The following is a 24321-nucleotide window of genomic DNA, read 5'->3' on the forward strand; positions in this document are numbered from 1 at the left end:
AAATATAGTCACAATACTTAATTTCACTATAAAATTTGTTTTCATAGATGTCTTTTGTTGAGAAGTAATTGCTTTTCCGATGAGCTGAAAAATGAGTCTGTTCTATGATGGTGCTTCTTTTGATTTCAGTCATGTTTGATTTTATTCAGATTAAAATACTCCTTTTTTTTCTGATGCCTTTTTAATGGAAGCTCAGCATGGACAAAACAGGAGAAATGTGTCTTTCAGTTATGAAAGAGAAATGTGTCTTTCAGTTATGAAAACTGTCTTTCAGTTATGGATTTCACTCTCTACATTAAGACAGTGTCTCTAAGTGCTCTACATTGTTTTAAATAACATAACTGAGATCTGAACTTCTACTTTTCCATTATCTGCCCGTTCTCATCTCACATCTTCTCTACTACTTGCCTTTGTCTCCAGTCTTGCAAGTGGTATCTGTTCTATCCCCTCCCCATTTCATTTTTCTGGCTGGGTTAGGTGTGTGCCTGCTTCCTTTATGTGTATTTGGTAATGGTACCCCATGTGTGTCTCTACTGTCAAGGCTTAGAATCCAGTTATCCTCTCTTGGAGTTGCAGGATCTCAGGCCATTATTTGTTTCAAAAGGATTGCCAGTTTTGAGTTCTTACAAAGCTTTCCAACAAGAATGTTTATTTTTCACTAATAAAATTTCATTTGACTGAAATACGTACAGTATTGATAAATGTTACATTAATGTGTACAAAAGGTATGTTTGTGGAATAAAATGTGAGCAGAAGCAAGTGGCAGTAAGATGTTGTGGGAGAAAGGACAAGCAGATGGTGACAGAAACCACTCTTCCTGAATTTGTAGTTGCTGCTGAGTCCGGATGACAGGAAGAAGTAGTATTCTTGATTTGGTTTTCATTAGGGTATGTAGCACAGTGAGAACTGTTTAACTTGCAGGTTTTATAATAGTAATTTAACCAGCAGAATTTGCAAAATGGTATGTTGGGTCTTTTCTTCTTGTACCTTTTGTGCTTCATCTTCCCATGTTTGATTTGCCTTGTGTAATTAGGAAAGTAATAATTAGATTTTCTTTTTCCAGCATGGAACTATGTTTCTGAGATGCTGTTAAAATATTACCTAAGTAAAACCAGAAATAAAATCATATCTTCACTACTTATCTTTCATAAATGTCTAAACTGTATTTTGAGCTAAAGAAACATCAAAAAAGGTCAGCCACAAGTAAGCTGGGACTGTAGCAGTATAAATAGAAAAGCTTCTAGGTGAGTTTCTTAACACATGCAAAGTCTCAGGTCCAAACTATCCTGCAGATGATGCCTGAGGAAGCAGCAGTGCCTCTCTGCTGCTGCAGCTCCGGGTAACCCCTGCAAGAGGACACCTGAGCAGTGCAGTGTTCTGAGCAAACACCACGCCAGGAGTCCCTTCCAAGGGCAAAGCAAGCAATTACTAGGTACTGGAAAAATGCTCACAAATCATCCCTAAATGGCAAAAGAGTGGTAAATATCTAAGTCAGTGACTGTAAGGTTGTATGAGTTCACTTTATGAACTATTTTTTAAGGAAACCTTAGCTGCTTAAAATTTAAAATACTAGGTAAAGCTGCATATTTCAACAAAATTTCAGATTCATTTCATTTCTGTCTTACGTTGTTCCACCTTTCTTTTCTTTTCATTCCAAAATTGGAGGCCCCATGTTAGAGATTCAGACAATGAATCCTTTTATCTGGGACATACATTCATTATTCATTGTGCATTGTCAGTGGATTGCTACTTCAGGCCTGAATTACAGTTAATTAATCTTAGAAAAGCACTTGTAATTTCACACTTTATGAAGCAGTATTGTCTCAGCACAGCAGTGCTGTGGTGGCAAAATACTCTAATGCTTGTTGCTGTTCAGTATTGTTATCTCTTAATATTTATGTGCATTTGGGTCTTTATTTTGCTTACTTCTCTGAAGGTTTATATTGCAGCACTCATGCTTTTGTTTTGGTTTGGAAATGCTTTTTGATATTTTTATTGTATACAGAATTTCAAACAGAACAGACATAGGTTTAATTGTTACTTCAGTAATAGGTTAGAAAGACCTTTATCCTTTTCAATACTGATGAAAAGGAAAACCTGGAAAAGTGATGGTCTAGAGCAAGTTGAGTCAGATTCCCAGCTTGGCACTTTCTTTCAGGTGGTGGACTCGGTTGCTAGCTGGTACTTGATCAGATATGGTCGGGACATAGAAGCTGGGCGTGATGTTTTCCATCAGGTGGTTCCATGTTTCTAAATCTTTTTGCTATGCCTGTAGCTTTCTGGGAGTTTGTATATAAGAACTTCACTCAGGAAGTTGAATTAATGTATTGCAACTCCTTTGTTTAGTTTACACATCTGCATAGGAACAGTTCCTGCTCTGTAGCTTACAACAGCTTAAAAAGTATTCTAAAAATACCAGTATCTCTTGACAGTACTTACAGCTGACATTTCTGGAATGCTGAAAGAAAAAAAAACTATGATCTATGCTCACATGAAGGTACTAGAGAAAGAACTGAATGCAAAGTTACTGGAGATCCCTCAATTGCATAGCACACAGAAATGTGATAACTATCAATGTATGTTTGTCCTTCTGCTCTCCCTTTGTACACAGTTGATTGTAGGGTGAGATGAAAAACTGAGAGCTAAAAAGATTTATTTCGCTCAGTGTGCTTGCTAAGTGGAAAAAAATCTGCTAAGGGCTTCTAAAAGGCTCCTTTAAGTCTCTTCAGCTGTATTTGCCTAATTGTTTTAAAGAGTTTCACAGTAATTGCTAACTAAGGTAAAATGCTTACCACAATTAGATTTTTTGATTGCACTCTTTATGAAAACTGTCACATCATAAAAATATTTGTTTGGTGCTTATTAGGTTTTTTTATACAATCATAATTCATGTTTAGAAATGTTGATCTTATTATAGTCCTTGAAAATAGAAATTGGGGGAAAAGAATTAAAAGTTATAATAGGAATATATTACACTGTGCAATTTGTGCTGAGTGGAGTTGGTGCTGACTAGAGAAGCATGCTTCCAAACTGAATTACCCTGTGATCCTGACCTTGTAAGTGGAGTCTAGAATTTGAATTATTGTTAGTCTGATGAGTACCCTAGCAGTCTAATCTAAATACAGCAGTTTTTATTGTTAGCCAATTACAGTGATGATACCACTTGTTGTCTAATTATTGCTAGTTTCCAATAATCAATATGTGGAGCTTCATCAGTGACCTGAGCTCTGCTGGGAGGAGGATGCTGGTAGTGTCTATGTGAGACTTTGCAGAGTGATTTCAAGCAGTCAGTTGCTAATGCTTTGTGTTGATCCAAAAGCTTATTGTTCAAGCCTATCCAAAAATCGGAAGTTTTTTAGACTTTTGTTTTATCTGCCGTAATTTCCTTCAGGCCCTGCAGTTGCACAGAGCTGAGCTGAATCTAAAACCGGGTTATACACAACTCATTTGACCGCAATGACTTTGGTACAGTTAAGTCACTCAGCTGCGGGGCATGTGCTGCTACAGCTAAAACCAAGCTTAGAAAATGAATGCAGTCCCAGGGAAGGCTGGACAAAAGGTTGGGAGTCCTTAGGCAGTGTGTGTCTTGAGTGGGATGAGACCTGTGGCCTGCTGATGGCAATGATGGTACTGTCTGTGCAGGGCTAAAAGTCATGTGTGTGGGAGAGTGATCTGTGTGCAACACTTGTGCTGGAGCATAGGCTGACCTTTCAGCTGGGTTTGCTGAGTCACAGGAGCTGAAGGTGGAATTAGTCTGCCTGCAAAGCTGTAAACTGTTCCTGTCATGATGGAAGCACTGACATCCCTCCACACCGTTACGCTGATGGCCAGTCTGAAGCAAACCTCGGGCAAAGAGCAGCCTCCCCTGCTAAACAAACCTTCAGAGTGCTGCCAGATGCCATGTGAGTTCTGACGTGCACTCAAAAGGATGTTCTTAAAGTCTTTCATTGCAACTTCCATTTTTCAGGGTAAGACGTTCTTCAGTGTTGAGTCATCTGCTGGTGAGGAAGCACAGAGGTTTTTTCCTTGTGTTTACAGCAACCTCCTTGTGTGAGCTGACATGGCTTGTTACGCTGGGATCCTCTGGTCTGAACTGCAGCAGTTTGACAAAATAAAGATCACCTATTCAGAGAGAAAATCTCTGAAAGCTTTTTGCATCTGATGTGATTCAGAGGTTCTCCAGACACCATGGATTGAAGGATATTTTTGCCCTCTTTTTGGTTGTTTTTTTTTTTTTTTTTTTTTTTACAAGTCTTTTTGTTGGAGGAAGTTAATGTCTGTGAAGCTGAAATTCTGGATTTCTGGGAAATGCTATTGATAGTCTTTTGAAGTTAGATCTGGATTAAAATCTGAGAACCACAAGAATGCTAAACAGTAAATCCTCAGATTGTCTGTGCTTAGTGTTGTAAGGATCAAATAAGACTTATTTTTACTGCCTTGCTATATTTAATTTAGGTAATTTTTGAAATACTCAGTTTAGCTGAAGCTGTGACAATTTGCCAAGCTGCTTATGAAGAGACGCAAAAGTAGAGGGAGTCTTGTTTGTAAAACCTAAGTCTGTCCTTTGGGGAGAGCAGCTGCTTGGTCTAGGCTATTTCATGCTGGTTAGTAACATACTAGAAGTACTGGGAATACTATCCAGACTAAACAAACAAAATTTTGTCTTTCCCATGCCTTGATTCTAGATTTGTCACTGTCTTGAGTCTAGGGTTTTATTTTTGTTGTTTTGTTATTCCTCTATGAGAGGTCCTGATTAATGTCCCTAGTGGAGGTGTAGTTTGTAAAAAAAATTTTTCTTGCAAAACCTGTTAGTTTAGGTGTGTAGGGAATTGTTCCTGGAACAGGTAAATTATACCTCTTGGCATATTGGAACAGCCATTAACAGGTGCAAACTGCCTTGTTTTGTCACAAAATGAAGCTCTTTTGATTTGGATCTTGAAACTGTGCTTTTGGTACTTTTCCCAAATCTTACAAGGAGATAGTTTGTGTACAGTTTTCAGTCTGAAATTCTATCCCCAGTTTTGATTAGGTTTTCCGGTGTGTTTGGGGTTGAATCTCTGTATCATTTATAAGGAATGCTCTTAGCTCATTGTTGTCTGGAGCTTGGCAAAAATGTGAAGCCTCAAGGTGCTCCCCTGTACCTGTTCTCTTTTTTTCCTTGCTTCCTGATACACTTTCATTGATTGTTTTTGGGGGAGGGTGTATAAATTTTTCCATTTCCTGGTCTCTTATATTATGAGGAAAAATATTTGATTTCATGCCTTCTCAGTATTTCCTCAGGTAATGTGCTACCTGTAATATTTAGGATTTTCTAAAATGTTTCCTAGGAAAATCGTCAGACTCCCTCATGACTGTACCAAACACTAGGGCTTTAATCTGTTGTCAGAATTATTAAAGAGCCATGCTTTTTCATTCAAAGTGTAGATCTATAACAGATCCAGGCTATTTCATCTCCTTCGCTAAGTTTCCAACTTTAACTCTTAAGCTCTTTTCTGTTTTTTATCAGTGTTACTTATCTTTTAATAATTGTACCTGTAATTTCACATATAGTACTCTTTTCTTTTACTACATCTGAAATTGCTTTATTTCTTAATGTTAGCATTCCTTTCTTGTGACTTGACCTGCTGTGTTTCTGTTAAGTCTTCCACAGTCTCCTGCTTGAGTAACTGCTTTTAACTCAGTCTGTTTATTTCCCATCATCCTAGCATTAATATACAAGTAGTCTGTGGTGGCTTATTCCCTTTCTTTCTTGTTCAGTAGTTTTGTTGTTTTGTTATTTTCTTCTTTCTTCTCTTTTACCCTTTTTCTTACTATTTGCAAGTCGCAAGTCTGGCATTTCAGCTCTTGGCTCAAGAGTTGTCCTTTTTTAGTTGTTTGGTTTTGGTTTTTTTTTTCCAAAAAGTAAGTCTAGTATCCATTGCAGGCTCTTCTTTTTTATGGCAGATCTGAAGACAGAAGATTGGATGTGTGAAGAGAAATAGTGGTTAGTGAAGAGCATGTGTGTGCTCTGTGAGGCCTGTGCTCCATGCATGAAGTTTCTAGATGTCTCCTTTCAGTTGATTAAAGGAATGGCAAACGTACTGTGCAGAGTGGTGTAGAAAATGAAGGTGAGGTTTAGCAGATCATATGCAGACTCCCTGATTTGTTTGAACTTCCTGGGGGAGAGGGAAAGAAGGTGTGATTCATTTGAACCGTTTGGCAGTCAGTTTGAGATGACCTCTTTGCCAACTTTCAGTATTGAAACTGCTGTTAATCCATGTTTTTGTTTCTGGGGTCTGTGGAAGGATATTAAATAGAAGTTGTCAGCTGTTGAGCTTTTGTTTGGAACCAGATACCTGTGATCTTCACAGGACATAATACATCTTTTCTTGGTGACTTTATCTAGAAAGGTGATGTGCATGAGAAGTTCTAACTGGAAAAGGTAATTTCATAAATGTTGTGGCAATGAATAAAGCTGAGTGTCTCTTATTCTTCTGGATAGTTCAAATACAATATGCAGACCACAAAGAATTCGGTGATTTTTTTTTTTAGTTTTGTTTTGTTAAACATGTTTGTTAAATTCAGAAAGTAATCAGAAATGAGAGAGGAAGGATTCTTAGAGGAAGTAGCATTTTGGTCATTTTTAAGGGAAATAGTCATGTATGGAGGTGCACGTTTGAGAAAGTGAAGTGAAAACCCAAAGGTGGTAAAAAAGGGAGTGAAAATAGACATTACATTAAATATAGATGTGTAGAATTTGGACAAGGACTCTAATGGGAGGAAAAAGTACTTCAAACAAAAACTGAAATTAGTGGAGAGTAGAGTGGCTAACTGGAGAAGGTGAAAATGAGATACATTGCCAAGTAATTTGGAGTAGATGTGAGGTGGGAAAAAATGAAGAGCAGAGATGTCGTAACTGTAAAAGGCTGTAAAAATCAAGGTGACAGATGAGGACTTAGAAAAAAGTGCTCTAATAAACAAACAAATAGCATAACCCAAGTCCCTTCTTTGCTGGCAGAAGGGAAGGAAATGGCAGTGAAGGAGTTGGAGGTGACAATGAAGTTTTGATCCCGAGAGTAAAATAGCATGCATTACTTAGAATTGAAATGAAAGACTCTAGCAAGACTAAGGGGGAAAAAAAGGTATGCTCAGTACTAAAGAATCAGTTTGTGAAAATGGAGTGGCAGAATGGGATAGGAGCCTGAGATTTGAAGTATGTATAAGGTGTGCTAAATTATTGCTGTGTCTTGGAACAGATATGCAGAGGTGGCAATTAAAGTCATTGGAAAGCTTGTACTTACAATGGACTTGTTTCCTGTGAGGGGACTAAAAGAATGGCCACAGCACTAAATCAGTGCATCAGAGCATTAGAAATATTCCTAACTGTAATATTACATCTTGCCATGAAATGCATAATTCAAGTTGCTTTATGGATGCTATGAAATAAGGATAATGATCACTCAATTTACTATATTTTTATCACTTAATAAAAATGTTTTATCTCTTGTGCATAGATATTTGATTTAATGGATGCCAAAGCCCGTGCTGACTGCATCAAAGAAATAGATCTTCTTAAGGTAAAAGATTTGTTTAGAAAATGTGCAACTATCATCAAAAAGTGTTATGTTTTTCATAGACATAGTTGAGGTGTCCCCTGGCTTTTTGTTTAGTTTTTAAAAGCCTCGCTTTGAAGAATTTTCTGATCTTTATTTCTTCAAAAATTAATATTGAGAAGTAAATCCAATAGAATAATGAGTAACATTTCAAGTAGAAGTTTCTGCCAAAATTGCAATATTGTGAATGACTGTGTCCTTTGTACAATAAAATCCTGACTTCAAAAATTGATACTGCTATTTACTTCAAAAATTGACTTTGCTGTTTCAGATAAGTTGGATATATACATTGAAGCAAAATTCCTCTAAAATTGCAATGTCAGTCACCATGTAGATCCTAAAATGCCATCCTGTTCTTGCAAAGTATTTGTACATGCTTCTCATCAGCATTTACTTTTTGTAATTTGTATCATAGTGAAATCAATTTCAGGGATTGTTCTGTTTGCCTAAATAAGAATGTTTCCTGTGTTGAACTTAAAACATGTGGTGTGCTCTTCACTAAAATGTGAATTACTATTTTGCTTTCTTAGCAACTGAATCATCCAAATGTAATCAAATATTATGCCTCATTCATTGAAGACAATGAACTGAACATAGTGTTGGAATTAGCAGATGCTGGAGATCTCTCTAGAATGATAAAGGTAGGGATTAACTTTATTAACTTTTTTTTTTTTAATAAGAGCTTGTAATGTTCAACTTTAGCTTTTCATTCTGTGTGATCATGACTGGGTGAAATGCAGTGAAAATGTCAGGAACTGTAGAGAAAAGTAAGGTGTTAAGGCTGATTTTTTTTTTTTTTTTTTTAATGTATGCCCAATATTGATGCTTAGTATTTTTAACACTGTTGCCCAGAATGTGAATGCAGATGGGGCCATAAATAGACTGAAGTTATATTAGCACTGGGGAGAAGAAAAAAAGCCTGTAAAGAAAAGCTCTGTCACTACCATTTAGAACAATCCATTTTAATGGCATTCTGGATTTTTTGGCATGGTTGTGTTTTGTGTTCCAATATTCTATTCTCGATAATAGCAGTGAAAACAGAGAACAGGTGTCATACAGCAGAAGTGTCTTCTAGAACTTGAACTGCTAAAAATGTATTTCATATTTCTTTGAAATCACATGAATTGAGTTTACTGATACATGCTTGTGCATTACATTGCTTTTCTTTTTATAGTTTTTAAATGGTTATTTAGCTAATCAGAAAAATATATCCAAGACCCATTGTATAAAATTCTGTATTCTAAAACTTCTATTAAGTTTGAAGTGCCTTTTTTAAAATGTTTCTTTGTCATTTGACAACTACTTCCCCTCTTTCCCTTCCTTTTTTCCACTGAGTCTTGGGTCTAGTATGTCCTTTTAGCATTTTTTCTTGTGTGCACACCAATGTTATTGCTGTCAACACAGCACAACACCACTGTGGGCACAAACAATGCCAGTCAATTAGTGTTCACTCAGCAGCAGCCGAGCACAGAACACAGTCAGGCTGTTTTGCTTGGGACCTACATGAATAGAGAATGTTAATTTCTTCATTAATGACTTTCGTGCTGATTTTTTTTTTTTGAGCTTTTGAAGAATATTCCTTTCTAAATTGGTAATTGTAAGGTAGGACAGTCAAAATTTAGTTCTAAGCAGGTTGACAGCGTCTGTTAATATTTATAGCCAAATGTGATATTTTTCTTCATCTCATGAATTATTAATTCTGTGGGCTTACATTTCATAAAACATAAAGGAAGGTTTGTCTTTTCTTTTGAATGTTCAGTTTTGACACAACAGTTACTAATATGAGTACTCTGTGACAGATTGCCTTATGGCATGCCTGGTCTTATGACCCACCGAAGCTTTTTCTTTTTTCCCCTGCTTTTTTTTCATTATTTAATTTTAAATCCAATGTGTGGCTTTTTCAGTGCAGTTGGCCTCATTACACCTTGTTCAAGTCGGTGGGTATTTCTTACAGGCTCGATCTTGGAGGCACTTTGTGATTGTCCTCTTAACACAGGGATCATGTTTAATGTAGCAAACTTAGATTGCTGTTTGATGTTAATGACAGCCTATCAGGCTATTATTAAATATGTATGAGGTGTCACAATGCACTGTGTCTTCATGCTGCTGGTGGAGGAAATGATTTGGTAGATTACTTTGACAATATGAGTTTAAATGTGGGGCTCACCATTCTTAAAAATGTATTTTGAAAATTGCCTGAAAAATAAATTATATGTAATAGTATAGAATCTTCCTAGAAATGGGGCTGCCTGTCACATTATTAAGGTAAATAACTGTGTTGTCTTATCAAGACAAATAAACTGCTTGGGTTTCCAGTGTTCTTGATAGAATGTTGTTCTAAGTCGTTGGAGAATGTTGAGATGCCCCCAGAACAGTGTTTGGGTACCAGGCTTGTGTGATTTGTAGAGGGGATCAAGGATGTTTTTGAAATTGTAAATGACCACAGCTTGAATGACACTAAAACCAATATTAATGTGAGGGGAAAACTACTTAACTAGTTTACTTGGGTATTTGTTATGACATTATTGGCACATCAGAGAATACTTACAAGGCTGCTGTGCCTCACAGTGCACCTTAATGAATTCTTTAGTTCTTCCCTTAATGAACCATATCCTTGCTGCCCAGCTTTTATATCGTCCCTCTTGTTACCTGTGAATAATACTCTCTTTGTCCCTATTGAGTAGACAACTGAGGAAAATCACTTGGTGCATTCATATGTATTCTAACAGAATTCATAGAATCTGCTGTATGTCCAAAAAGAAGCAGCAGTGCATTGGCATTTACATATCACATAATGAAATCAGAGGTATCTCGTGTGTTCTCTCTGCCGCTCTGTTTATGTATGTACATACACAGATTTAATCCACTTTACCTTAATTATTTTTTTAATTATCTCTTGTCACAGGGAGATGTTTCAATATAGCCTCCATTCTCAAAAGCAGGAGAATTGAAAATTGAGGATTTCTTACAGTACAGCTTTCAATGGCCTGTTAGAATTCTTGAACGTGGCATATTGACGTAGCAGTAAAACTGAGAGGGGAACATTGGTGAAGGGGAGAGATTTGTGTTTGACTCTCAGTTGGTTTTGCACTGCAGTATGTACCTCAGCACTGGGTAACCCCTGTGTGGGCACGGTGAAAGAAGGAAAAATTCCGCATTTTTTTGTGTCAGTGAATTAGGTTGCTGGATACTATTACCTCAAAGATACTACAAGTAAATCATTCTTAGCTATTGTGCTAAGTCCCAGTAGCTCATGGTCTGTTGTTTGTCTGTGGTCTCTGCTGCAGAACATGTGATAGTACGTGGCTGCCAAGGTTCAGGGTAGTTCATGAGAACTGGTGTTACCTCATAATAGCACCTCCTCCTGCAATACAATAATACGTTGTAAAGCAAGTTTGGGGCTTGGTCCCTTTTCTTGTTAGTCATGGTTCTCCTCTGCCACAAACAGTGACAAAGTGAAAATTTTCAGTGGGTTTTTCAGTTTGTTTTCTTTTTTCAAGCAGCAGTTGATATATTGGATAAAGAAATTGCCACAAATAAAGAAGAATCTACTAATTGAATTAAAAAATACATTATAATAATTCAGTAAAAAAAGATAGTAAATTCTGTCCTGAAGATGTTGGAACAAGAGAATTTGAATTATCTTGCAGCATAATTAGCATATTATTTAAGGTTAAATATAAAATTACTAGGCTTGCAAGAAGGGATGTTATCAAGGCACTAAAGTCTTGGGACTTTTCTTAACTCAGCAGTAAACTTTCAAGTCTGTTTCATTTCTGCAGTTATTTTTAGTTTTTAGGTTCTTCTGGCAAATAATCTTAGTGCACCAAAAAAATGCAAACTTTAAACTGAATATGTCATACAGATCTTAAGGAAGTTAATCATGTTTTGGAAACAAGCAGGAAAGCTTTCATCTAAAAAGTTGAAAATGTGTGCACCTTTCTCAAGGTAGATGGGAAATAACTTGAATTCTACAAAATGTCACCTAGGCACTTCACCCACTCCTCAGACACCACTTTCTGTGTGTATTTTTTCAACTTTATTTAAAGGTAAATATACTATAATTAGCTAGGTAATATAACAAATATTTTAAAACATTTCATCAGTATGAAGTTCCTATTTGATATCTCAAGCTTCTATAGTTAAGAACGGTGAATTCTTTGTCCTTGAACTTGTTTTTTATAGGGTAGTCCAAATGCAGGAATAGTCACTTCTTTCCAAGCAACTGATGCATATCTAAATTGCTCCTTGCAGGAGCTGGAGCTCTGTTCAGACTTGTTTGAAATCTCATTGATTCTAATTTCAATGTTTCGCTAGTTGTGGATATTTTGGGCTTCACTGTATGAAACTGCATCAGGCAATTTCTCCTCTCCACATGGTCTGGAATGCAGCCCCTCCTTCCCATGCCAAAGTATATTAGCTCTGGAGTTTTTTGAGACTTCTTTGCAGCACTATGACGTTGGCTAGCTTACCTGTGCTAAGGGGGAGCACCCCTTTTGTGAGCTTGGAAGCAATTTCAGCTTCATTCCCTGGCAGCTTTGCCAGCTCCGGGTGCTGCTGCTGCCTGCGTGAAGGAACCACGACTCCACTGCAGCCTGAGTGTGTCATGGTGAGAGGTGACAGCCTTTGGGCATCTATGGATGTGTGGTAATGGCAGTCCTTTGGAAGGGACAGCTGTTACAGTCTGCCTTACCTGAGGTGTTCAGTGCTGAATGGAGGGTCGGGCACCTCATTCTGAGCTGGGCTGTGAACAGGTGCAGGTCAGAAACTTGTGCACGAGTTGCTTTTGGGAGCTTAGCAGTGCCCCTCTGGTCTTGTGGCATGGCAGTATCTTGAGGGAGCATGTACTGCTGCAGAAGCTCATTCCTTTTTCTCTCTGCACACCAGCTGCCCTGGATGCTGGGTGCCTCAGAGCCCAGTATTACCCTTTCTTACTGCAGGGAAGCTGGTTGTGTTGCTGGGAATGGAAAACTGTCACTTTTTTTTTTTTTCCCCGAAGTATTTTCTGGTAGATTGGTGTCCTGGGAATGTGCTATAGATGTAGAGATGCTTTTGCAGAAAGTAGGATTTCCTGGTAAGTGTTGATAGTACATGGTAGCTATAGTTCAACTGTTTAATTGCAATAGCAGTAATTCTCTTTTGCTGTGATATTTGCAAGATTTTTGGGAGTATGAAGTTAGGGAAGCGTTTGTGTAGGGAAGAGGTACAGTGTCAGAATTTAGCAGGTCAGGTATTAAATTTTGCATGCCCTTCCCAGGATTTTGGGAAACTCTCAGCTATTAATTGAGGGTTATTGTTTGGTTATTCATCTCTTTATTATCCAAAACATTGATCTAAACCTTTAGCAGTTGTAGGAGATAGTTGGTGTTCCTGTTCGGAAAGTTGGTGGGAAAAATGATGCTTCCTGTGTGTTTTGAATGGCAGTGTTGCAGAAGCTGTTTTCTGCCATGCACACACATGTCCAGCAGGACTAACTGTTGGCTGCTAGGATTGCCAATTATTTAGTTGTGTGAGAATGTTTTCAGTTTGTCAAAATATAGCAATTTCCTACTAAAATGTTGCATGCCAACATTTCATTATATTATCTTGCAACCATGTAATCTGAAATATTCTATGCCCCTCGTGCCTTGAAACAGATGTAAAACTCAAGGGATTTTTCTTACACTGATGGCTGTGAGAATTCACCTAAATTTCAATTCTTCTAATATATGGGCTTAACAGAAATTGCTGGAGCATAGTTCAAAAAGTTGAGAATTTCTGTACATGTAGAGCTGTGTGAACCCCCTGCATCTGTCGGTGCTGACATGACCTGAGTGACTGTCAGGTCTTCAGCCTGGAGCAGGACGGGTGACTGAAATGGCATGGCCAGAAATAGCTTTTTCCAGATGCTTTGGATGGGCTGAAGCTTTCATGTGTCTCGAGGATGTTTATTCTTTCTAACAACCTGGGAAATTGAATAATCTGAGATGAATATGGGGAAGACAGAAAACAAGGCAGACTGAGGAGTAGGCTGGGACAAGTAGCTGAGTGATCCTTAAGCCAGGAGGGGGAGGGTCTGACTGGGAAGAAGGAAGACAAGTACACCTGTACTGGCTGGTTGGCAGTGTTTGAGAGAAGGCAGACAGGAGATTTATGCCACTGGGAGTAGAGACTGAGGAGTGTAAGAAAATAAGAGCAGTGTGTTGGGAAACTGTGAAACGGGATTTCCAGTACTGGACATGGGGACAGGAAGGTTGGAGAAGAGCTGGTATGTTGTTAGAGAACAGGACAGACTGGGCAAGGATCCTTGAGACAGACAAACTGGCTGCCAGCAGGGAAGAGAGCCTGGATGGGCTAAGTCAGACTGGCTGGGAACAGGATGGGATGTGACTCAGTGTTAAGGGTGTAGCTACTCTGTGTAGAAATGGTTGCATCTGTGCTGCCTTCTTTGCTGCAATGGTCGCTTTCAAGGCAGGGAATTTGGAAGACAAAGGTTTTGTGGTTAGTACAATTCAAGGTTTTTCCAAAGACCATCCTTACTGGTTCTTTTCCTAAGGGATACTGCATAAACCACTTCAACCACCGCTTTTTGGGGGGAATTCTCATTGCTTATTCTGTATTTCTGACATTCAAGGCAAAACTCTGGGTCTTGATTTGTAGAAGTATTGAGTGTTCACAGCCTCATTCTGAGTGGAAACTCCGCTTTGAAGATTGACTGTTTCATAAAGCTATGTATGTTGAGAAGGAGGTGCTTAAATTGGTGCCAGAATTAATTAACACTTTTGATCTCTATTCTTGGCCCACATTCTAATCTGTAAAGTAGAAATATTACTACCTCATCATTTCTAAGGCCATTTGTGGAGATATTTTATTAATTTGATATTCCAACAATGCACACTAGGAAGCTGTACCCCTCCCTGAAACTTATATTTAGTAATGGGTTATGAATAGCACACAATAAACAAAGCCTAGAGACATTTTCAAACTGCTCATTAGCTGAATGTCATGAATGAATGAGTAAAGGGTCTTCCAACATAAAGAAAACAGAACTGAAAACTGCGTGCACATGCTCTCAAGGGGGAGAAATCACGGTGCCTCTAATTCTGAGATTTTTCTTATACATATATTTATGTCCAAATAGTTGACATAATGGTTTTGGAAAAAGTATTTTTAAAGTAGTCTTTTATGCATGTTTGTGTAATTTTTTTCTTTTCATGATACTAATTTATCTTGATCTATAATTGCAGATTTTAAAGCACGTTATTTGGTTCTTTTGGCTTTCAGCAGTATCTGTGTCTCTTGTGCTTTTTCTTCCTTCCATGACTGCTAGATTTAATTTAAAGAACAAAAAACCCCATTACCACCACCCCCATGCCAAACCTCCTCACACAAAGTATTTTTATTGAGCATATGGTTATATTTTATTATATAGAATGGTTTGGCACTTTGCTGAAGCTGCATCATTGATACATGTTAAAAGCTTCAAAATATTTTTTTGCTCAGTGGTTTTTTTTTGCTTTCTGTATCACCTTTACCTTAGCTTTTTCCCATACTCATTTTTGAAAAAAGCTTCAAAAGATAGAGTGTAGCTTGAAGAAGCCTTTAATATAATAGGATAGTGTAATACAGGGTGTGCTAATTACAGATCAAAGCTAAACTATTTTTGAGTGCCTTTTCCTAAAGGAGGAACCTGGAGCTTTGAACCAGTCAGGCTAATTTTTGCCACTAACCTTTTTTAAAGCTACTAAAAAACTTCTAAAATTTTTTCTTTTATTTTTTCTTATTTTTTTACCTCCTGTAATTAAAAAAATAGTGCATCCTTATTCAACTTTGTGTATCTGTGTTAGCTGTGTAGCAGGTAGAAAAGCAGGGCAGGGTGTTCTGAGAGGAAGCAGCTGCTCTGTGGATGGAGCTGTGAAGTCTTAAAAGAAAAAGCCAAGGCACAGAGCCCTGGCAGGGTGGGAGAACTGCTTCTGGTGAGCTTTTCCTCCATCCATGTGTGTTACTGGGGTGTCTGACAGGTGCTCCACTGTCACCTCTGCTGTCGGCCACAGGTAACCACGAGAGCAGCAGCAGCAGTTTCTGTGCATGTTACATACATGTGCTGGCAGAATGAGAGCTGGCTGGTCCCCAGTTTATATTCAGTGGGATAATTGGGCTGGGTAATTGCCAGGCAGCCTTGTTAGTTTTGCTGTGAGTCAGCCATTGTGTGTGTCTGCCACTGGAACAATAAGAATAAGCGGGCAGATTTTCTGCTAAAATAATTAGACAATCAACAGTGTTTTGTCTTGTGGCCAGTTGCCTTCACAGACATCACACCTGAAGCTATTTGTGGAAGTACTGGCCGTACACAGAGGGAAAATAATGGTGTCAGTCAGCTATGAAAAGTTAACTTGACAGTAAACTTCATTTAACTTACACAGGCTGTTCCAATAGCCTTTGAAGATTTCATCTCCTCCTTTGCCCACTAGTTCTAAAATTATCTGTGAACCTTTAAAGAGCAGGGGGAGTTGGAAGATTTTATTAAATAGTGGTTCTGGGTACTTTTCTTGTTTGAAATGCCCTGCAAACAATACTTGGGGATTAATTTTAATTTTTCTACAGTTGTATTTGAAAAATTTGCACTGTCAGTGTTTGCACTATGTGGATAACTTGCTGAGAATAAAGAGATTTCAAATCTGTCTGCCTTGTTTGTAGAGAAAAGATTTTTTTAAAAAGTTAAGATGATAGCTTCTGTATTTACTGTGTCATGCTATTGCTTTTTATTAGGAAGTAGAGTTAATGATTCAAGCATGAGTTTCACCTCTTCATGCTGTACCAGTTTTCCCAAGGGGATTTTATTGGAGAGATGCATGTAAACAAATACTGTTGAATTTAAACATGTGGCTGTGTGTTTTAAGAAGCCCTGCTCAGCAGTAACAGCAGAGACAAGGAAAATGATGTAGTATTGGAAATTTTATATTAGCGGTTCTGCAAGTATATTGGATTTCAGTAGGTGATCTCTCTTTCTGAACACTGTATGTCCTTGCTCTTTTGCATCAGCAAAAATGTTAGGTGGAACAGAGGGACTGTAGGTGGGCTGCTCAATAAGGAAAAACGAAATTAATCCTTGCAAAGAAAGTTGGCTAAAAATACATGTACGTGGAGTGCAGAGCTTTCTAAGGAATCTGAGTTTAACCAGGATTCTTATTAAGTCTGATTATTAGCATGAAAGAATATATACTAAAATGGAAAGCATGAAAAATTTTACTTGTGTTCTTTACAAGACCTATTATTTCTTGTAAGTGAATGTCCTTTTTTTTTGATTGTGTATGAAATAGGAGTCTGCTTGAGAAGATGCTTCTATCTCAATTCTGTGGTGTCCATGCAGCATTCTTCTGGGGTTTTGGTTGGTTGGTTGTTTTTTTTAAAGGAGAGACCACAGTTTAATTCTACTGACTTGTCCTTCTGATGCTAGTAGGTACTTCCATTAGTACCATTCTTTTGTGTTAATTTTTGTACTGTCTTGGTCTTCTGTTGCTCTTGGTAAAATAAAGTTTGTTGTATACTAAGATGACAAAGACGGGAGGATTTAATTTTTTAAAACTCTTTTGTGAATTCTGAAAGGGGAAAAAAAGATGTATGGCATCTTCAGTAACTGGAGATGTAAGCAACTGTAAATAAAAAGTTGGAAAAGTAACCAGGTAAATATTTTTATTTTTGTCACTTTATTGGCTGAATACTTGCTGCTTTTGGTATGTTCAGCTGATAGATGACAAATAGTTTGGGTGGGTTTTTTTGGTATTTGTTCTCTTTTTACAAGTAAGAGACAGCTGCTACCCTTGAAATGTAGGCAAATTTGATCACACTGTATATCAAACTGACTGAATGAATCAGGATGTGGTGGGAAGTTCTATTTTTATTCTGCAGAGAAAGCAAAGAAAAATGGCAGAAAACTTGCCATGGTCTGAAGAGATGGGCAGCTGAATTAATCAAGGAACAGAGCCAGACAAAATTCCTGGGATGCTGTGTTGCTACTGGAATTGTATAGCTTTTTAAATAGAAAGTAAGACTTAGGTGGAGACTTCATTTCTACATACATGAGTCTCCAAAATATTGGGATATTGCGGCCCATCTTCACTGGTCTTTCTGACCCTGCATGCCCTTGCCTATTCTGGTTTGTTTCTTTTGTATTCACAGAGTGAGAACTCCTGCTTATGCTTCCATAATTTCCTACCATAGCTGCCTGACCTCCTCTTTCCTCTTTGTTCTTCCTCCTCGGCCATATTAAAAAAGGCTCCCAAAGAAACACAGTCAGAAGTGGTCAAGAGCTTTATTATGTGTTACTCAGAAGTTCTGCGTAATCATTTCTGCATCTCTTTCCTCTTGGTGCTGTTCAGATTTCTTCCCACTAGTATCTGGTTGTTGAATCACTGTGTAATAAGTCTGTACAATGAAATATAAAAACTTTCCATGCTTTCTATTTTTGTAAGACATAAATGAAGTCATGAGAACAAAAAGATGTGATCAAGATTCTTACCAAATCACAAAAGAAAGGAAGGAATCTGTTTAAAGTAATTAAGTCATAATTTTCATTTTACTTTTCTTGCAAATACTGTCTTTCAAAAAACAGCTCTAGGCTATAGGATGTGTAGTGAAAAATTCAGGTATACGTTCTTGTGGACTTGACAGCTTCACAGTTCTTTTCTTTTTTTAAATAATGACTCTACAAAATTGTTTAGATTAGTTCATCAACTCTCTGCAAGAGAAGTTCATAAACATCTTGCTTTCTTTAATCCAGCTAGCTTCTTAAACACTCACTGTGTTGTCTTTTTTTCTTACTTATTCCTGTTTTTTTTCCCTGTTCAGTGAGTCCTAGACCAGACTAAATCACACCTTAAAATCCTCTGTTACACCAACATCAGAACTGGATGCTAAATTTTTTCGAAGCATGGTTATTGAGATGAAGGGAGTCATATCTGAATTTCCAGTTGTGTGGAAATCATCTGTGTTCACTCTACTCATCTGCAGGAAATCCTTAGTTTTCTTATAAAATCCAAACATAGTCCTGCATGTTTCCTCTAAAGAATATTGTCTGAATTGTGCCTTTTAAGCCTAGGTAGGACCAACTGCTAACTGCTGTCACTTTTACTTTTGGAGTTTGACCTTTAAAGCATCATCTTTAGAAACTCAGTATAATATAATTTCATGCCTTTATATTGACTTCAGACTTTTTTATCCATCTATCCTCTACTTTTTGTTTGTCAAGAAACTGGCATTTGCTATTTAGGTGCAGGGCAGGTATGTTTAATTTCATTAGGATGGAAATATTTGGAGAATATTTAATTTTTTCTTTAGCAATCCATTAGAGAACCAGGAGATTTCTGTTTTCCCACTGAAACTGCTCAGTCATTCTTTAAAAGGGATGAAAATATGAACTGGTGATACAGCCTGCCTACTTAAAAGCTCTTTAAGGCATTTGATTAGCAAATCGATGACCACCAGAATGTCCAGTTGCATTAAATGACCGAATTTCAGTTTTATCCACAATGTACTGACATTGTGGAGACTCTTCAAAGTAGTTTTTTGTGGTTCCATTCTCAGATGGAGATAGTAATTTCATGGGATATGGCTGTTGAGACAAGTAACTCTTGTTGGGAGACAGCCTGCTGCCGAAGCACGCCCGGTGTTCTCTGCTTACCTGATAAAGCACTGCCTTGCAGCACTGCCCAAGTTTTTAATGCACATGTACAAGCAGCTCCCTTTTTGCCCAGTTTCAACTATTTAGAGATTGATCTTTCACCTCAAACAGGATCATGTTTTCTTAATGTTGCACCTAGAAGGTCAGTGGTCTGAGGGACATCAGGACTGTCCTTTGAGCCTAAGACAGGTGGAAGAGGTAGAATAATGAAGTGTTGAAGATGAGAGCATTTCAGAGAGCTGTATGTCAGGCTGTATTCCTCTGAGGGCAAATTTGGGCAGGTAATGCCAACCTGTGTACAGTGGGAGAGAACTGTCTTAACTTGGTGGTGTGGACCTTAGGATGCTTCAGGCACTAAGTGAATTAATTTCAGCATTGACTGTGGTGCTGCTATGCTGTGCTACAACAGAGCTTAAAAATTACTGTTGCAGCATCATGTCTTCTGCATTCTGGCCTCCCTGTAAGGGAGGGAGCAAACACCATAATTGTTAGAATTGTGTTTTGCATTGTGGACTGTTTTAAAATGGAGGAGAAAGAAAAGGATCCTACTTTGAACACAGTTAATGTGTGCTATATGAATTTAATTATGCTGTTTGCCATAAAAATAGGTTTGACTGTGTTTTCCATCAGCTTACTTTTCTTGTTAGAAGGTAAGATTCTAAACAGAAATGAAGTTTCTTTTCCTTATTGACTTTTCTCAGAATTAACTGTGGCTGCTGGGCTATTTCCTAGAAGTGTGCAACTTGTTTCAATAGCTAGTTTTGCAAAAATCATCTTTTTGATAGTGGTGGCTTTTCATCACTATTTTGCCTATTGATGGACAACAGCCCAAGAAAAAATTGAGAACATACATTTTGAGGGAAGAAGATAGTGTAATTAATTACTTAACAGCATAATGTTCATTGAGTTTATTTTAAAGATAATTGTATTATTTTTAAGCCCATGCAAGTGAAAATGCTGCCTGTTTCTTTGTTTAGTTTTAAACATTGTTAGCAAATCTAGCAGCTCTTTTCCATTTTCTTTAGATAAATTCTCTGGGGTTAAGTAATATTATTGATGCTTTCAGGAGGAGGTAATCATTGTCCTGCAAAATTATTAATATAGCCTTCAGCAGAATGAGACTACGTCTGACACACTTAGGTTGCATCTTTGCACTGTAAGAACTGAAGCCAGTTTTGTAGCTTACATCAGCTACAGTGCTGGAGATGGCAAGTGAATGAAGTGTTAAAAGAAAACTTGTACATAAATACTTTGAAAGTACATTGATGTACTTTAGGTAAATGGGAATGGGAATCTGTAATGGAAAATCTTCCCGTTTCAGACACTTTGTGAATGGCATTTCATCACCGCTTGTACTTGCATTCGAGTTAAAAAAATAATAATTCAGAATGTTTAAATAAAGTACCTAGTTATAATTATGATAATTTCAGAATGCATTTTAAATCAAGGAACTATGCTTTCATGTACACATACTTAGATGTATTGTGTATTTGTTTTTAAATGAAAAGAAACCTGGTCTCCATCTTCCTGTTGACATCAAACAATCCTCTGATATGCAAATCCAGCTATGGGGAGAACAGATACACAGGGTTTGTTTGGATTCAGTCCAAGACTGAAAGAAAATTTTATTTAAAGATGTAATTTATATGCTTTGCCTCATTTAAATGAAAATGAATTTTGAAATAATCCCTATAACTAAAAACATTTTGGTGGAATGTTAAGATCCTTTGTATGACTGATGCGTTTTGCTATAGGTAGTTGAAAAGCATCTTTCTCATACTCCTGTGTGTGTCTAATGTGTAGATGCAGCTGTCAACTTCTCAGTGGCATGTTTTAACATAGTATGAAAATATTTTTATTTTTGCAGATTAATAAATGTTTGTTATGTGAACTTTCTTAAGGCGTGTATGAGTGTGAAGTCTCTGTGCACACACTATTAAAATACATCTAAGTACTTTGCTTTCCATCTAAAATTTTGCTAGTCTTAGTGTTGTTTATGTATTTTCTTCATGTGTTTAATGTCAAAACCTGACACAATAAGATTTCTTTGGAAACAGAGGCTAAAAAAACAACGATTTTTTGATCTTTTTACCTTTAACTGAGAAATTTATCATGATTAAACTTGTATATTTTAACATTGGCTGAATTCCAGGTTTTCAGTATGCATCTTTGGAGGACTGTTACTCAGTTCTGGAGTACAGTATTTGAAGATGATGTGTATAGCAGAGTGTAATTGCTTTGTGTAAGCTTTAAGAGGCCAGTGAACTGTTACCAGTGATCAGGAATGGTTTTTTATGCAGGATGAAAAATAGTTGAACAGCAGTTCTGTCACTGTGGAATTTTCAGAAATCACAGTTCCTTTAGTCCCCTTTCATGCATTGTGGAAGTTTTTAAAACTGATGTGACCAATTTATCTTACATGATCTTTGTTTGTGACTGTGTGATACTGCTATTCTTTTTTTTCTTCTATTTAGAAAATGAGGGTGTGGAAATCAGTGTTGGTTTAAGGAAGTATTTAGTTTGAGAAGTTCTGTGGCACATACCTTTGTATTTGACCTTTATTTGTTCTGTGGCTTTATACTAGATTACTCTGACCACATTAATCCAACACTGAGGAGTGCTAAATAGTGTATAAATCCTTTATTGGGGTAGGAGTTTTATTTCATTAATGTTGTTTGTGGCCCTGTGTGTGGACTGACTTATACACATGCATTGATGATACATATATTAATGTTTAAGGGAAAAGCTTTCTGTGTCAAGAAATTTTGTTAAACCTTTCTCAGTAGGTTGTGAGCCTCTTGTGTTTTTTGTTTTCTTTTCTTAATTAAGGATTTTCTGTCTTTTTTTTTTTAGTCATTTTATGCAAGTTTTAATTTTTAATTTTCACTGTCCGTCTTTATTTTTTTAAGCATTTTAAGAAACAGAAGAGGTTGATTCCTGAAAGAACAGTTTGGAAGTACTTTGTTCAGCTTTGCAGTGCCTTGGAACATATGCATTCTCGTCGTGTTATGCATAGAGGTAATACAGGATCAAAGATGATTTGTCCTTACTAAACCTTTGACTATGTGAGAATTAAGCTGGTTGGAATCAGTTTTGACAGCTGACACAATGTGTGTTTCTGTAAGGCTTTGTAAGTAATAGAAAAGTGAGAGAAGTTTGAGGTTGTACATTTGTTGTGGTAGTCATTTGTTTGATAGCAAGTTTTTCAAGATAAGCGATAGTTCTGGAAGTGATGGATACCCTCCCATTGCTACTTCATTTTTCTGGCTCTTATTTTCTGTCCTGTTCTTATTCTTCTGTATTTGCCCATTGTCTTGCCCAAGTGTTGTTACCTGCCTTCTTGCACAGATCTGTCAATCCATTCTTTACACCTCTTGCACCTGGTTGTCCTAAGAGCATCTGCTCCTGCTCTGCCTACTTGTGATGTACAGCTCTTCTCCTAGTCCCTTCTCTATTGGATTATGTGCAGGTGTGAGCATTTTCTCCACTTCTCTGCTCCTTTCCACTATTTCAGTCTGTGTCAATACTGTGTCCCAACAACCCTTGGAGTTGCCAGCTGTCCCTGTCAGGTGCTAAATTTCCTTGGCCCATTTTAAACCTTGGTGCTGCTGTCCCCTCTGGATGTGGTCTTCATTTCACTCCTAACTCTTGAGTCAAATAAAACAGATCACAGTATAGCTTCTTCTCAGATCTACTATTTTTTTTGCCTTTTTGAAATCCCCCTGGTTATGGATCGTGAGTTGTGTGTGGGCTGTGTCTTTTTGGGTTCAGGTGAAATTACCTGTCCTAGGTTGGTGGCTCCTTGTGCTGGGGTGCTGGTCACTGCCTGATAGAAACAGTCCCTTGGTGTCTGCTGAGTTCTGTCATTTGCAGCTAGAAATGTTGCACTCTTCAGCAGATCAGCATTGATACCTCTGCCCCTGCAAATGGCTTTCCCTTCTGATACTTTTTTTTCCCCTTTGTACAGATGCCTGCAAGTGCAAATGATACAAAGAGGACATAAAATACAGATTCTTTCCATAGGGTACAAGTATCTTCCTTTAATGCTTTTATAATTAAATTAGTTAATTTCTGTATATTTTAGCTCAAAACAAAAGGATTTAAGTTCCTTAAACTGAAATACTAAGTTCAAAGCTTCTGGCAAGCCTATGCCAAATCTAGTGGTTCTATGGTTACACATCAAAAACAATGACAATTAAAGCTATTTTTAAGTTGAGCTATATCCATGTTGGATTATTACAGAAAGGGTTATCCAAACTCCTGAAAACTAGGCCAGATAGCAGCAGAACATAATTGCTTCTGTCTTCCTCTAAAGCTTAAAAGGTTTTTTAACTTTTTACGGGAAACCTGAAAATGCTGGTGTTTGAAGAGTTATTAACCATTCCTTTTACTGTGCCTGTGTCTTACACAAACTGTAATCCCCTCTTATCAAAGTGAACTGATTTCTGTAAGTTTAGAGCCAGGGTGCATTGCTCTTCAGCAGAGTAAGAGCTAAACTCCCTTGCCAAACAAATAACAGGTCAGTTTATTTAGAAGACTAACAAGGTAAGTACCTTGTTAGAAATCAGAATAAAAGTCTCTGGTGTTGTCTCTAAGGGCTTGGATTAAAACTTAAACTGGATATTAGTTGTGAAAAATAACTGTCTGGGGTATGCATCATTATTTTTCTTTGTTTCTACTTGATTAGCCCAATTCTCTTGATGAGTTCACATAACCATTCTCCTGAGTAAACTTGCCTTTTTTTTTTTTATGCCTGCTCTTACAGAGAATCAGTTATCTATTCCAAATAAGTAACATTGTGCCACTGTGGGTAATTTGATCAGCAAAAGTGATGAAAAATGTTTTACAGTTCTTGAAAACATTCTTGGGCTGTTACTTAAGGCATAGCAAAAGAGGTTCTTTAGTTCTAATGTAAGTCCTTCTATGTAGCCTTGTATAATGTAGTAGTGAACTCCCCTGTATATGCTGCTGGACTTTGGGTGTGTGGTTTTTCTGTTTGCTTGTTCTTTTAAAAAAAAATACTTTCTATGGCTCTTGGTTTTCTTTGCTTGAGTGAAGTTCTACATTGCA

At 37.3% G+C, this 24321-nt stretch overlaps 1 protein-coding gene across 2 annotated transcripts in view; it reads left to right on the forward strand.

Annotated features, from left to right (window-relative positions):
- NEK7 (NIMA related kinase 7) overlaps positions 1-24321 on the forward strand; it is a 65326-nt gene that overhangs the window by 19839 nt on the left and 21166 nt on the right. For both annotated transcript variants that reach the window (XM_069022397.1, XM_069022398.1), the window contains exons 4-6: positions 7494-7556; positions 8123-8233; positions 22161-22269. In XM_069022397.1, the coding sequence (XP_068878498.1) occupies positions 7494-7556; positions 8123-8233; positions 22161-22269 (283 nt within the window). The remainder of the gene's footprint in view (positions 1-7493; positions 7557-8122; positions 8234-22160; positions 22270-24321) is intronic.

The sequence above is a fragment of the Aphelocoma coerulescens genome, chromosome 8, assembly GCF_041296385.1.
Source record: "Aphelocoma coerulescens isolate FSJ_1873_10779 chromosome 8, UR_Acoe_1.0, whole genome shotgun sequence".
NCBI lineage: Eukaryota > Metazoa > Chordata > Aves > Passeriformes > Corvidae > Aphelocoma > Aphelocoma coerulescens.